The 14,373-nt window shown below is 36.0% G+C and overlaps 2 protein-coding genes across 2 annotated transcripts; one reads left to right on the forward strand and one right to left on the reverse strand.

Annotated features, from left to right (window-relative positions):
• Positions 1 to 547: 547 nt before the first annotated feature.
• Positions 548 to 6,167, reverse strand: LOC146747540 (uncharacterized). Its single transcript, XM_085497344.1, has 7 exons — positions 6,145 to 6,167; positions 5,490 to 5,522; positions 5,288 to 5,350; positions 5,144 to 5,188; positions 4,729 to 4,818; positions 4,461 to 4,622; positions 548 to 4,328 (listed from the first exon to the last, which is right to left on the reverse strand). The coding sequence occupies exons 1-7, from the start codon at positions 6,165 to 6,167 to the stop codon at positions 548 to 550; spliced, it is 4,197 nt and encodes a 1,398-aa protein (XP_085353470.1).
• Positions 6,168 to 6,750: 583 nt separating this feature from the next.
• LOC146747541 (uncharacterized) lies at positions 6,751 to 8,284 on the forward strand. Its single transcript, XM_085496513.1, has 2 exons — positions 6,751 to 7,021; positions 7,403 to 8,284. The coding sequence occupies exons 1-2, from the start codon at positions 6,781 to 6,783 to the stop codon at positions 7,825 to 7,827; spliced, it is 666 nt and encodes a 221-aa protein (XP_085352639.1). The 5' UTR covers positions 6,751 to 6,780; the 3' UTR covers positions 7,828 to 8,284.
• The last annotated feature ends 6,089 nt before the right edge of the window (positions 8,285 to 14,373 follow it).

The following is a 14,373-nucleotide window of genomic DNA, read 5'->3' on the forward strand; positions in this document are numbered from 1 at the left end:
CGTGAAGAACTGGGCGATTTGTTTATCGTTACCCGTTTCTGTCATCAGATCATCTATCACCAACAAGTTTCTTTTAGCCGGGACGATTATTCTACCAATATCTGGAGGTATCCCTTCGATAAAGCGAATTTGAGGCACTGTCTTCATCATTTCCAAATAGGCTGGCTGAAACTCGCCGTAGCACCAATAGATAACATCTGGTGGTGGAGATATGATGCTGTCACATTGTTCTAATATCAGTTTGACTAAAAATGTCTTCCCAGACTGCGTGGGACCGCACACGAGAGAGGTAAATGGGTGTTTCAATCTTGCATCCATGACGATATCATAGGACCTCGCTGGTTATCGCGTCTCCTTTTACGTTCTTCAATGTACTTTTTCAACATCCAGTTTAAAACAAAATAAGGTAGTGTACATAAGCCAGAATAGACGAGTGATAGAACCAAGTCCGATTTGGTAGAGCCCATGCCAATGTGATTGTTCAAGGTTCAAATGGATGAATGATGGGTAACCGACGATCTAGCTTCTATTTATATATTCTTTGTTTTTAGAAGCCGTATGGGAGGGTACAGTAATCATCTTGTATCACCCGTTTGTCATACACTAAACTGTACGTTTTAACTTCTTCTCTATTGAATATTCTATCTCTCTTGCGCGTTATTTTTCGAGGGTCTTTGACGTGTAGAGGACCGCTTGTTCTCCGAACAAGTCGATTCATGGAGTCAAAATTAATTTCCAGTTGATTTCTGTAATTGAGGGTGAACCCTCTCACTTTACACACCGTTTGGTTCCCACTTTTGTCCGGTTTGTGTAGTCGGTACGCGTAATTCTTCGGTCCTCCCGATACGAAATGTGTGATGTAATTATCCGTCGGAGTTATTTCTCTCGTCAAATCTCCGAGATAATCACCTGTCGGTGGATCCCATTCTCCAGCTCGTTGGATGTAAATGATGGAATCTGTGTCAAAGTACAAGACTCTACTACCTAATTTCTCCAGAACACTGTAGAGTTTAAGTCGGGCATAGCTTGTCGTCATGGCAGCCAGTACAACGTTCGTATTGGGTGCTTCGGTAATGTTGTCTTCTTTATCGCAGTGCTGGACAAGAACCATTTCGTCAGAGACAAAAGAAAGATCTGTGACGTCCTTTGTATTATCCATCAACATTTCCAACAGTTTGGCGGATGTTTCTACATATGTACTCTGTCCAAAGTTTGATCTCTGTCCCAGCTTTCCCCAGAACGAGTTGAGATTTAGCTTGGCGAGAGCTCTGAGACCTGGATTGGTGGTTATCTTGCTTCTGTCCAAGACGATACCTTCTCTTTCGCGGTACCTTTGGATGTACATGGTTCGGTCTTCCTCAGTGCGACACCACTCTGGAAAACCGGAAGACTCTTGTTTAATTTTCAGAAACATGTTGATGTAATCGGTGAACAGCCCTCCTTCTCCAGTTTCAGGGTTGTATGTTGCCGACTCATCATAATGCCAAACTTCGTATACCTTGGTGATGCGATACCCTACTTCTTCAGCCTTTTCCAATTCCGGAGTGCACCAAACACCCGTCAGCTGACGTTCATTGACACCATGGTGACATTCGTCTTGATTCATGGTTTCCGCGCATTTGGAACAGAGTGGGAACATCAGTTTGTTGTTCACCCTGAAAGGTAGAACTGGTATATACAATCTCCTCGGAGGTAAAACATCGCACTTGATAATACCGAAATAGTCTGTGGGTTTGGCGATAAAGTCTTTAGTTACGACTGTCGGGTGGCCAACTGGATATCGCGAGGTCTTATTGATGTACGGGTAGAGGCTGCAAAAGTCAACATATTCTATCTTTTCGCCTTCCTTGACCTCGTAATACAGACTCAGGGCGTTGGTACGACCCCCGAGAAAAGCCTCCCTACCTCTGATAGGTTTTGAGATATCTAAGCTTCCGACAAACCTCTCGACTTTGTGATTGTTCTTCATCAGGTTTTTGAAATCGCATTCCCACATGGTGACTAGCGAGTATCCTTTCGATTTCAACCACTCTTCCCTCGCCAGTAGTCTTTCGTAGAGGGATGTCATACTGAGTTCATTCTTGCGATTCGTCTCATTCCTTCTGGGAAAACACTTTGGACAACCGTGGAAGTAACAACCGTAGTACTCATACAAGGTTTCGGTAGAAGCATCATATCCGTCTACGTAATAAGGTCCAATTTTCATCTCCCTTCTGGAATTACGAACATGTTGAATATGCGTGTTATTGACGTGTGCCTCGTATTCCATCCATCTTATAGCATCTGCAGATTGATTCTGGGCGCTGAGGTACCCTTTCTCAGGCACAACCCCGATTGTGTCAGGAGTCAGGAAATGCTTTCGAAATATGACGTTGCACACAGAAGCGATCGTGATGCAATGGCTGAAGGGGTCAACTTTGGTGAGATCCATCATCATCGATCTAAATGCCAAACAACACTCCTCGAGTATGCGCACGTCGCTCCGACAGTACTTGAGCAGTTCTTTACGTAAATCATAAACGGAATTCTTTTCTACTTCTCCATTGTACCATGTGTAGAATGTCTTTCTAGCCACCTCCTTCATACCATCTGGGTCAAAATAACGAGCCCCGGGTATCGGTCCTCTGTAATTGTCTCCAGTGGATCTCGGAAACAGGTGAGGAAAAAAACCCTTGTGTAACTCGTCTATGCCGAAGGTCTTAGGAAGTTTAGATAGAGCCATGGGCAGGAAATTCAAGCTATCAATGAATTTGATATCTGCACGACGAATGTATAGTTGCATGACTTTCGAACCATTCATGATGACTTCGGGTAGTATCTTGTGATCGTGACAGTATTTCAGAATCATAATTCCATCATACCCCTTTGAATTATGCGCGATGAAAATCATCCCATTATGCTCTTTTTCTAATGCCCACTCGCAGAAATCTTCCAAGGTACGTGAACCATTGAACACTTTCTCCGTATTCGGTGGAATTCGCGCTACGCACAGATCTGGAATATGAGTGCAATGTTCGTCGGTCGTGCATTCAAAATCGTAAAAGACGTAGTTACCATGGCTGTCAGAGTTATCCTCCTCCAATTCTTCCATCGAATCGTCAGATTCTTGGTTCTTTTTTCTATCGGTGAGTGGTTGAATGTAACACAGGTGGTCGTACGTCTGAAAAGACTTGCAGGTTTTGCAGTAAACTTCGTTACATTTGTGAGACCCATCACGATATTTGAGGAGTTTGTGACATTTTTCGCAACGTTGAACTGACTGGCAAAGAGTTTTTTTCCCATTAACTGACTTTTGATGCTTTTCGAAACATTCTTCGTTCTTGAAAAATCTGTGACAATTTCCGCATTTTTGCCATCGTGTAACCACGCAGTCCAGTTGATTTCCACAACTCAAACACCCAGTAGGACACACATGCTCGTAACGTTTGGAATAAGACTTGTCACATCGAGTGCAATAGTAGTCCTTTCCCAGAAAACCAGTCATTTTTGTGATGACGTTGTAGTGTTTATCTTTCAGAAACAGATATATGTCTTTAGAACCTTCTGCGGCATCGCCCACAAAGATGATGGAGTCAAAATGATCGTGCGACAATACGTGTATTCTGAAATCGGGTAACACGCTCTGGAATTTTTTAATCTCCTCGATGCCACATGGTCCCTGTTCGACTCTGGCCTTCCGTAAAAGTTCTCTAGCTCGGACGGTTTGCATAGAGTAGTTTGCCGTTTTTTTCCTCTTTATAGAATCCCACACCGATGGTGGATTTTCCTCTTTTGTGGCGTGTGCCATGGCGACCACGATCGCTCTGGCGCAACACATCTGGTCATCGGAAACGATTTCAATGACAGATTTGGAATTTCTCAACCTGTCTGCGATCTTTGTATCAAACTGTCGCTTCCTCCCACGTGTTTTGCCGGCACCAAGAGGCATTTCAACAGATACTGTCCTGATGGTGATGTTTTCCTCAAGGGATATATCTTGGTAAGATTGTAGAATCCTCTCCACTTTTGACATCACCTTGTCAACATTCATGTCCTCAACCGGTATAAATGGTAACCAAATTTCGTTGTTCAAGTTGGGTACGTTTATGGAAATGCGAATTTGGTCACGTCCGTCAAGGTCAGAGGTGACCAGCTCGAGCAGTTGATGAAAAGTAGCGTGTAATACGCTATGCACTTCATCAAACGTATTGGCATTTGGATGCGAAACTTTTACAACCCAGTCCGTTCCACTCACCTTAAATTTTTTGACAAAACGTTTTCTCTTACTGACAAGATTGAAATTAATCTTGTCGGTGATATTCTCGTCACTATCATCTGTGTCAGTATCACTGTAATAAAATTTCAAATTAAATAAATAAATACACAAATATATGAATAAATAATCAAATAAACAAACAAACAAACAAATATATAAATAAACAAATAAATAAATAAACAAATAAATAAATAAATAAACATACCTTACATAGTCTTTACGACCCCCACGTTGATATCCCGAGGTAGATGGATGGTTAACAGGCCCTATTGGACTCGGAGGGTGGGAAGGCGTGTTCGTTTCTCCATATATAGAGTACAAATTTTTCTTAGCGGACTTGGGTGTTGCAAATCCAGTACTTGTAGAACTATAAAAACAACAACAACAACAACAAAGATTAAAGACGAAAAAACAAATTTCAACTTACCTCACATGTTTTTTGTTTTTTTTGTTTTTGTTTTTTGTATACTTACGTTACATGTGAGCAGGAACCAGATTTAATAAGACATTTCAACTTCTGATTGAAATCTGGAGTATCTATACTGCTGACTGGAGACCATGAACTATGTATAAATAAATAAATAAATAAATAAATAAATAAATAAATAAACAAACAAACAAACAAACAAACAAACAAACAAACAAACAAACAAACAAACAAACAACAAACAAACAACAAACAAACAGACAGACAGACAGACAGACAGACAGACAGACAGACAGACAGACAGACAGACAGACAGACAGACAGACAGACAGACAGACAGACAGACAGACAGACAGACAGACAGACAGACAGACAGACAAACAAACAAACAAACAAACAAACAAACAAACAAACAAACAAACAAACAAACAAACAAACAAACAAACAAACAAACAACTTACGAAACACTATCTTTCGTAGGTGATTTCTCAGATGCGTCGTCTTCACTGAAAAAATAAGAGTTATATTATTGTTATTATTCATATTGTTTACTAAATCTTCATACGCATATCGAACGAGTTATTTATATAATATCGAATACACACCTGCTTATAAAACCATATTCATGTTCTAGGTCTGACAAAGTTTTAAGCTGTGAATTGCTTTCCCTGTAAATTCAAAAAGTTAAAAACATGTTTTATCCTGTTTTATTTTTTCCTCAGGTAAAATTTGAAATAAATAAATAAATAAATAAATAAATAAATAAATAAATAAATAAATAAATAAATAAATAAATAAATAAATCACCCTTCATCTGAATTGTCGCTTTCTTCTGTTTGTCTGAAAATGACAAGAGTTTTGAATCAGCTACAACTTTGTGGTCAGTTCAAAAAAAACTTACTCAGATATAGAGGGCGTGCATTCATGCTCCGATTAAAAAACAAAAGATTTTGAACGAGCTAAGGTTGGAAAATAACGTTGCTACCGGTATGTTCAAACATGTTGGCGGGTAACGCTATACATTATGTTGACCTTCATGACAAAATAAAAGGTCAAGTCTAGTGAAAAGACACCCTAACTAATTGGGAAAATACCGCACATAATCATTGTTTTAAAGCTGAGGGGTATGCTCGATGAATGAGTCCAAGCAAGTCTTGATTCGCTGTGTCAAAGCATTCTTTGCGAATGACCGCGGTATGACATCATTTGAAAATATTGTAGTTTTCGTTTTTAGTAAACAAGTCTTCATTAATTATACATTTTCTACCTACTCAGACTTTCTATTTTCTGTGCCAATTTATAACAATGTCTCTCATAGCATAAAAAGATAAGTATTCTTTAAAGACGTAAAGACTCATGGTAGAAGCTTTCCCCTGGTTTCAACTGACAGTTTTTCACATATCCCGAATTATTAGGTAGTGTTTACAACATGAAAACAAAAAGTAAACAATGAATTCCCTACCTTATATTATCTGTGGACGCCATTTCATTCCGTGTAACGAGTGTGGCTCGATTAAAAATACTGGCTAAGCTATGAAGTCACTGGGATAATACACTCCAACGATTTGTGTTTTGATATCAGATCTGACACCCTGAAATGCCCTAGATAACAGACATTCATAAACCCCTACCCCCCTGGATTCAGGAACAGATGTGAATTTGTTTATTTTACTATAAACATCTTTGTGTCTGTGTGGCCCGTTTGTGCACAGTTACAAACTAGTAACCGTGGTTTGTGTGATAAAAATGGATTATGACGACATAGGTCTGACATTCATCGCTCAACACTATAGCGAACTCGACTTTGATTTCCCCCCTGGATTCATGAATTGTTTTGAACGGAAGAAACCTGTTTATTTTACCATAAACATGTGTGTGTGAGTGTGTGATGAATCTATAAATATATTTGACTTGGTTGGGAAAAATGCTGACATGATGTAAACATCCGGGGTAACAGAAAGGGAATTTTTTAACACGCGACGATAGTATTGCGAATCATTTTATCACTGACGAGCGTACTCGCAACATGGCTTCGAACCAGCTCAGCACCTACCTCAATGAATTCTCAGGCAGTCTCCTACAGGACGCGAGTGCTGGAATGTCCACTCCTGGAATGTCCACTCCAGTTACAGCACAGCCCGATGTTTCTGAAAATTCAACTCGCCGTATTAATCGACGCAAAGTCACGAATGCAGGAATGTCCACTCCTGGAATGTCCACTCCGGTTACAGAACAGCCCGATGTTTCTGAAAATTCAACTCGCCGTATTAAACGACGCAAAGTCACGAATGCACTAGCTATAAGTGGCACAATGCGTCCGTCACCAGCTCCACCAAGAGGTGAGACAGACATTTTTACATATTTGCTTTGCCCTGTCAAGCAATTGTTTGTCACAGTGAATACTTTTCGCGGACAAACTTATGTTCACATTCGCGAGCACTATAATGGTCATCCAACAAAACGTGGTGTATCCTTACGGGCTAACCAGTTCAGAATATTGAATGATATTATCCCGCAAATCAACCGGGCTGTCAGGTATGTTAGTTTTCATTTAAAAATCCAAATATTCGTTGCTCATTTCCCGACTTCTAATGCATAGAACATTTTATGTATTAAAACGATAAAACCGTGAATTTAAAACCCACTGAATATGCCTGAAAATGGTAAATCAGAGAAATAGTCATTTACAGTTTGTTTTTTGTTTTGTTTTTTTTTCACAGCCAACAGTCTGAGGAAGCCACTGGATAAACTTGTTTCCAAAAAACTCATCGCTGAATTCATTTGTAGACACGTACGTAGCATCATCCAAACTAATTGTCTCGGATGTGAAATAGACCACCCGTCACAACGTCAACATTGGTGTCTATCCTATGGATTCGTCGATAAAAATAGCCGGATCGGTGAAATCCGGTTTTTTATTGACCAAGCTTTATCTGAGATTGATATTGGTAAAATTTCCATGTGTTATGACGCATTTCAACGCATTTACCCAGATTTGGTTGGAAAATTTTCCAAGCGTTATACACGTATTCTGTTTCAAAGGTATAAATCTAACCCTGAACTGTGTTTAGATTCCTGTGAAATTACGCTATCAACTCGTGAAATGGATTCCCAACTCCTTGACATTATACAACAACATATATAGAATAATAAGAATGTCAATCATTCTCCGTAGTACAGTGAAAGACACTCGGTGAGTTTTCTACTGATCCCTAACCCTATTTGTTGCGCAGATGACGAGGGGAAACCTGTGAACTCCGTAGCCGACTCTTTTACGCGTGATAGACATTTGAATGACCTTTATGTGAACAGATATATCGAAAACGTGACCGGACTCAACCTCCCTATTTATGACAAATATTTTTCCCACGCAGTTTTACTAGATGACTTATGCTTTTGAAATTTCACATGTATATATATATATATATATCGATTTCATATTATTTTTTCTTTTTATCACAGATGAGCGATTCTGATTAGAAAAAAGTGTGTATTGACTTTTCGATGTTTTTATTATAATCGAATATTTCTTATATTACTGTTTTTAATCCATTCTTTTTGTTTATTTACTCAAACAAGAAACAAAACAAAACAAAAATCGATTTCATATTATTTTTTTCGTTTTATCACAGATGAGCGATTCTGATTAGAAAAAAAGTGTGTATTGACTTTTCGATGTTTTTCGTTTTTCTCTTGTTTTTATTATAATCGAATATTTCTTATATTACTGTTTTAATCCATTCTTTTTGTTTATTTACTCAAACAAGAAACAAAACAAAACAAAAACAAATTGTATACTTTCTATATACTCAATTTCAATTACTCAGTTTTTAATCCATTCTTTTTGATTATTTACTTAAACAAAAAAAAAACAAAAAACAAAAACAAAATGTATACTTTCTATATACTCAATTTCAATTACTCAGTTTTTAATCCATTCTTTTTGATTATTTACTTAAACAAAAAAAAACAAAAAACAAAAACAAAACAAAAACAAAATGTATACTTTCTATATACTCAATTTCAATTACTCAGTTTTTAATCCATTCTTTTTGATTATTTACTCATTAGTAGATTTCCCTTCTTTGTGTAATAAACTCTGTTAGTTTTCAAAATGATGTGTATTTATTAGCGTGTGTGTGTGTGTGTGCGTGTGTGTGAGCGCCCTCTACGACACATTTTGAAAAATATTTCGTCCACGCCTGTCCAATTAAAAAATAATTAAAAATAATTAAAAATAATTAAAAAATAATTAAAAAAAAATGATGGTAATTTATGCAAATGTATTCACGATGACCTCGACACGACCTCGTATTCACATCAATTTTATGTATGCAAATGTATTCACAATATCCCATTGTGACGTCATCCTCATTCAAATGATCCCCTTTAAGGCATTGCTCCTCATTTATGCTAATTTATGCACGAATTCCCATTGTGACGTCATTATTTATGCTAAAGCTGGACTATAGGGACGACCATGAGGGCGCTGTTCGTATGACGTCATCGCATCCGATTATGAACAGCGCCCTCATGGTCGTCCCTATAGTCCATCTTAAACTACTATCGTAGATTGAAATTACCTACGTATCGTTAAATTGTTACATAAAACGCATTCAAGCGTTAATAATTCGAATTCAAACTTTACGTCCACAAAGGCATAACGCTTGCAACTATTTTTTACGCATGAATAATAAATAACGTCCACTCGCTCAACAAGAAGACTGAGGTAAAATAAAACACACATTGTATAAGCAAACCCACTTATACATTATACAAGTGTATCGCCTGATACTAGCTGGTTAATACGTCACTCTGATGTCTTAGATAATAAGGATTATTGCTAATAATGCTTCGAAACTTAGCGCACTACTGGAGGCACATTTATAGTTATGACCACCAAATATTATCGATAATCGGTAAGACGCTCTGACTCCAATCAATTTATTTTAAATGACATCACGCTCTATTATCACGCACTGTAGTCACTGCTTCGTTTGGACACATTTCAAATTATAACATTCAACCTAAATATTGTATGGTTTCTTGTGTCGCATCAGCTGGTGATATTTCAAACAAAACAACTAAATAACAACTATGATTGATAGAGGTGTGGCATAATGATAACGTAACAATGTAGGTAGCGATCAGAATCATTTTTATTAAAACATGCTTGGTTGATAATGTTTTAATGCGTATTTTTAATTCAGCGTGTGGAAAAATGGAGTGAAAAAAGTAGAGTGGAAAAATAAAAATGTTATTTGAAGTCACTTTTGAAAGTGATTTTGTTTTCTATTTTTACACAAAAGTTCTTTGGCATTTTTTTCAATATAAACATCTGATTTATATCACACAAGTCATACATACATACATATTCGATCCATAATATTTGGTATCATAGACAAATGCATACATTTCATATATATGTATACATACATTGAATGCATATTTTAGATACATCAAGACATAGTCACATCAAAAAAGCACCTACAATTTATTACAGTATACACAAATATTGGTATAAAATTGTAAGTAAAACGAGTTCAAGATTTAAAGCTAATACGTGATTGAAAAATATTAAATAGAACGGCACAAAATGTTCAAAACATTAGTACTGCTACAGAGTTGGGATCAATTGTAATGTACTTTAGTAGTTGCGTGTGCTAGGATATTTAATTGACCCAGGAGGAAATGAAAAAATGGAGGAAAATGCATAATCCTAATGCGCACAATAAATTTCTGAATAAATAGTGCATCAACCTTATACTTTTATGTAAGTCGTATCATGGGCCTTGAACTACAAACTAGTATGTAATACATTGAATAGTCGAACGAGTGTGTTGTGTTAACATGTACTGCTATAAAACGCAAAGAAAATGTATTGATATACATTCATTAGACTGTTAAAGCCATAGTCGTTATTAATCAAATACGTGATGACAAAAACTACATGTTTAACCTCCATGTACACAAATGTAGCGTGAATTATAATACTTGATGTGATGTTGGTTCAATAGCGCAGGGTGGGGGATGTTAACATCCCTTTCATCAAGGCCTCACATTGACTATGGTGTCAGCAGTGAATGACTGCGGTATCATATATGCAACTGGATCAGCAAGTATAAAGTCAACAAGGAATATTTTAACAGGAATATCCATATTTTTCTATTGTAAACAGTGGTCTTTTGAATTTTAATATGATTTGTTTTGGTAGTAACAAACCATTTATCATTTGCTCACAATAATGTTTCGCTTGGTGATTTGCTTTTATATCCTGATCTCCATAAATTTACATAAACATTGAATTGTTGTAGCCGCAGAAAAATATACCATGGTCAGTTCCACTCACACACTAAAATTTAGTTGCAATCGATGTATGTATTGTGAAAACAATCCGTGCTGTACAAAACTACGCTGATTAGCAAAATTATTTCATTCAGTCACATTTATTCTTGATAGTAGAAAATTAAATTGGATTGGTTAGCCGAATAGAATGAATACAGTTTGTGTTAAAGCATAAAAGTTTTTTATCAAGTCACATTAACGGTAGGTTAGTTTCATGGTTCAGTATTTTACTAATTCGTTTGCGTTTAATGGAAAGCAATTATACTATAATATTATATGGTACTCAAATAACTCTTCATATATGCTAATGAGAACTCCACTATGTACATTGAATGTTATTACACGAATGTTCTTTTTACTTTCTACTCTAAACTTTTCACAGTAAATACGTAATAACACCACGTTTTTTTTCAAACTAGCAGTTATTTATTTATTTATGTTCATCACTTATTCTAGGATGGTTTACTAGCATCACACCCACTCTCAATGTTGCTGTTGTTATTTCTATAGTTAATGTTTTTGTCATAGAAATGTGAAGTCTTGACAAGATACAAAATTGATATACAAAGGCAAATGCTATGGTTATCAATTATATATATTAATATGATGCATACGAACTATAATTATTGTGCGTAAAGTGTTATACGGAATTAAGATGAAATCCAATCGAAATAGATTATATGTGAGGAGTGATATCAACCACAAAAGTAAAAATTGCCGATGTTATCATAATGTGAAATGAGTTACCTTCAATGCACTCAGGCATAGATGTTTAATAAATACTACAAAACATATATTAACTCCTACCATATAATGGCCTGAATCATAAGACTTCCTGTCAAAAATTGGTGGTATATGTGAGACAATAACAGTGAATCGTCTTGATATTTCCTAAAAAAACATTCACTTCACAATTCTAATTGGTTAAAAATACTTTTTTACACCTAGGAATATTTAAAACATAAAGATCACCATGGCAACCTCGAACACAGTAGCCTAGATGAATACAAAATTAGAGCAATTGAACAATTATTACAAACAAATCTTTCTGCAATTAATCAGACAATATGCACAGTATGCATTGTAAAATGTGTCGCATAGTTCTAAATAATACCGAGTTCATCCGATATATTCAATTGTGTAATTACAACTTAAATAAAGGCGATTACAATTTCTCTAATATACAGCTAACACCTTTAGTCAGAGCTTCAGTAAATATGCATATTTCACATTAAGAGAGCGAAACCCGGCGTTTATTCTTTTGTAATTTACAAGTGATTGTATGTCAAATGTATAATGATTACTTGAACATTGGTTTATGGGAATAGGAAGTCCCTTGTGAATGAACTCGTGTCAATCACTGTTATGTCACAGTGACGGTGAATACACTCTTTGTTATCTGTTTATAAACCGGCTTTCTGTATTAACTCATACACCGTCCGGACAGCTAGTTTGTACCTTGAATTTGAATAGTCAGATATTAATAATTATGCCTTCTGCGCGTCATAGTGCTTTGTTGTATTTGAATCCGATGGCCGTCCTATGGCAATTATTAATATATTCACTTTTTTTCTAATATCTTTACTGATGCCAACAATGTCATAGTTTTATGTTATTACAGGGCACTAGCTGAAACAAAATACTGTGAACAAATATGTCATGCTTTGTGATTGTTCGTAAACATTTTCTAATATTTTAAAAAAAAGTTTTAATTGCTTTTTGAATGCGCTCACTATACCACTATGCGAAACTGTGTGCCGTACCTATGATTAGAGAAGCGAATACACATGCACTATAGAGGGCATTTTGACGGACACCCATTTCCAGACCACACGTTTTAATACTATAAATTAGTTGTATACGTAAATTTGGTCTGTTTTACGAGATCTTGGGTTTTTCTGGAGCCAATATTATTACTATTCAATAGTATCCACACATGTTAACAATCTCATATATTCGCTGCTATATTATTACACATCATGAATTTGTTTCGATTTGATTTGTTTGCGTGAACGCCTTAGTTGTTATTGCAGTCATGTCATAGATACTATATGAAGTAAAACTTTACCAGTGTTATCCTTCTCATGTAACTGATCCAATTACGTTTATTGTAAAAAAGCGGTCATGATACACTTGAAATACAGTGTAATAATTAATGCTAAACTTAGGTAGAGACATTTTTTCATAATTCTGTGTATGTTACTTTGTCCAAAGTCAACCTTTTATTGTATTAAATAAAATTGCACATTATAAAAACAGAACAATTATCGGAGTATTCAAACTCGAAATAATACGCCACAGTTCAAGTTGCATGAACTTTGAGAACTATACAATATTTCGTGCGATTTGATCCTCATAATTAGCATACTTATAAATTGCCAAGAAATTTCCCTAGGAGATAGGCAATACTCCTCAAGCATAACAATCAAAATTATCAAGTGCTAATGCTTTGGACATGAGTGATAAAAACAACATCTAAATGCGGTCTTTTCCAGTTGAAAAATACCGTCTGGTCGGTAAATTCAGCAATAAGAAGCCGATTACAACGTGGTAACAGCTGCTGGTTGGGATAAATTAGCACTGTAAATTGGTTCATGGTGTTATTTTTGTTTGTTTTGTTGAATGTACAATATACAGTTAAAGCCCTGGACTCATCGCTCATATGTTCTACAGAACATGGAAGCTAAAATATGTTATTACCTTGACTTGTAAATCAGCAAAGAATGATTGATAATTCGCGCCAATTAATGTGAAGGTTGATGGAATATGTTTAGTTTTTTGCTGACTCTTTCCGATTGGAACATATACACTGTTTATATAAAACAAATGCATTGTACTTTATATCCACCAGTAACACTCAATATTAACATTAAACTTCACCTTGCATTGATCAAGTATGATTATTAAACTTCAAAATATTCTAGTAAATTTGCATTTAGATAGATTTCATACCAAAAAACAATCTCATCACTTAGTGAGCGTGTGTTATCAAATTGAATAGGCAACGACTTTGTCCTACCTCATTCTTTATAATTGATCTTGTCATCTCTGATATTGTAGTACGTCAAGCTGAATGGAAAAAAAGGTCAAGTAAGATGAAATAGAATACAATATACTATTTCACAAATGAAACCGAGCGTAGCACGTATTCGAACATCGTTGATGCGACAAGGTAAACGAACAGATTTGGCAAAATCGATTACTACCGTAACGACAATCAGAACGATATATGTCAGATAGCCTAGTCGCTGGTAAAATAGCACATATAAAACAAAAGAATTGAATAAATATACATATTTGAATAAGTATACAAACGCGCAATCGGGTCGGCAGTAGCGTCAGAAGA

This window comes from Saccoglossus kowalevskii, chromosome 3 (genome assembly GCF_978046115.1).
Source record: "Saccoglossus kowalevskii chromosome 3, keSacKowa6.1, whole genome shotgun sequence".
Classification (NCBI taxonomy): Eukaryota; Metazoa; Hemichordata; class Enteropneusta; family Harrimaniidae; genus Saccoglossus; species Saccoglossus kowalevskii.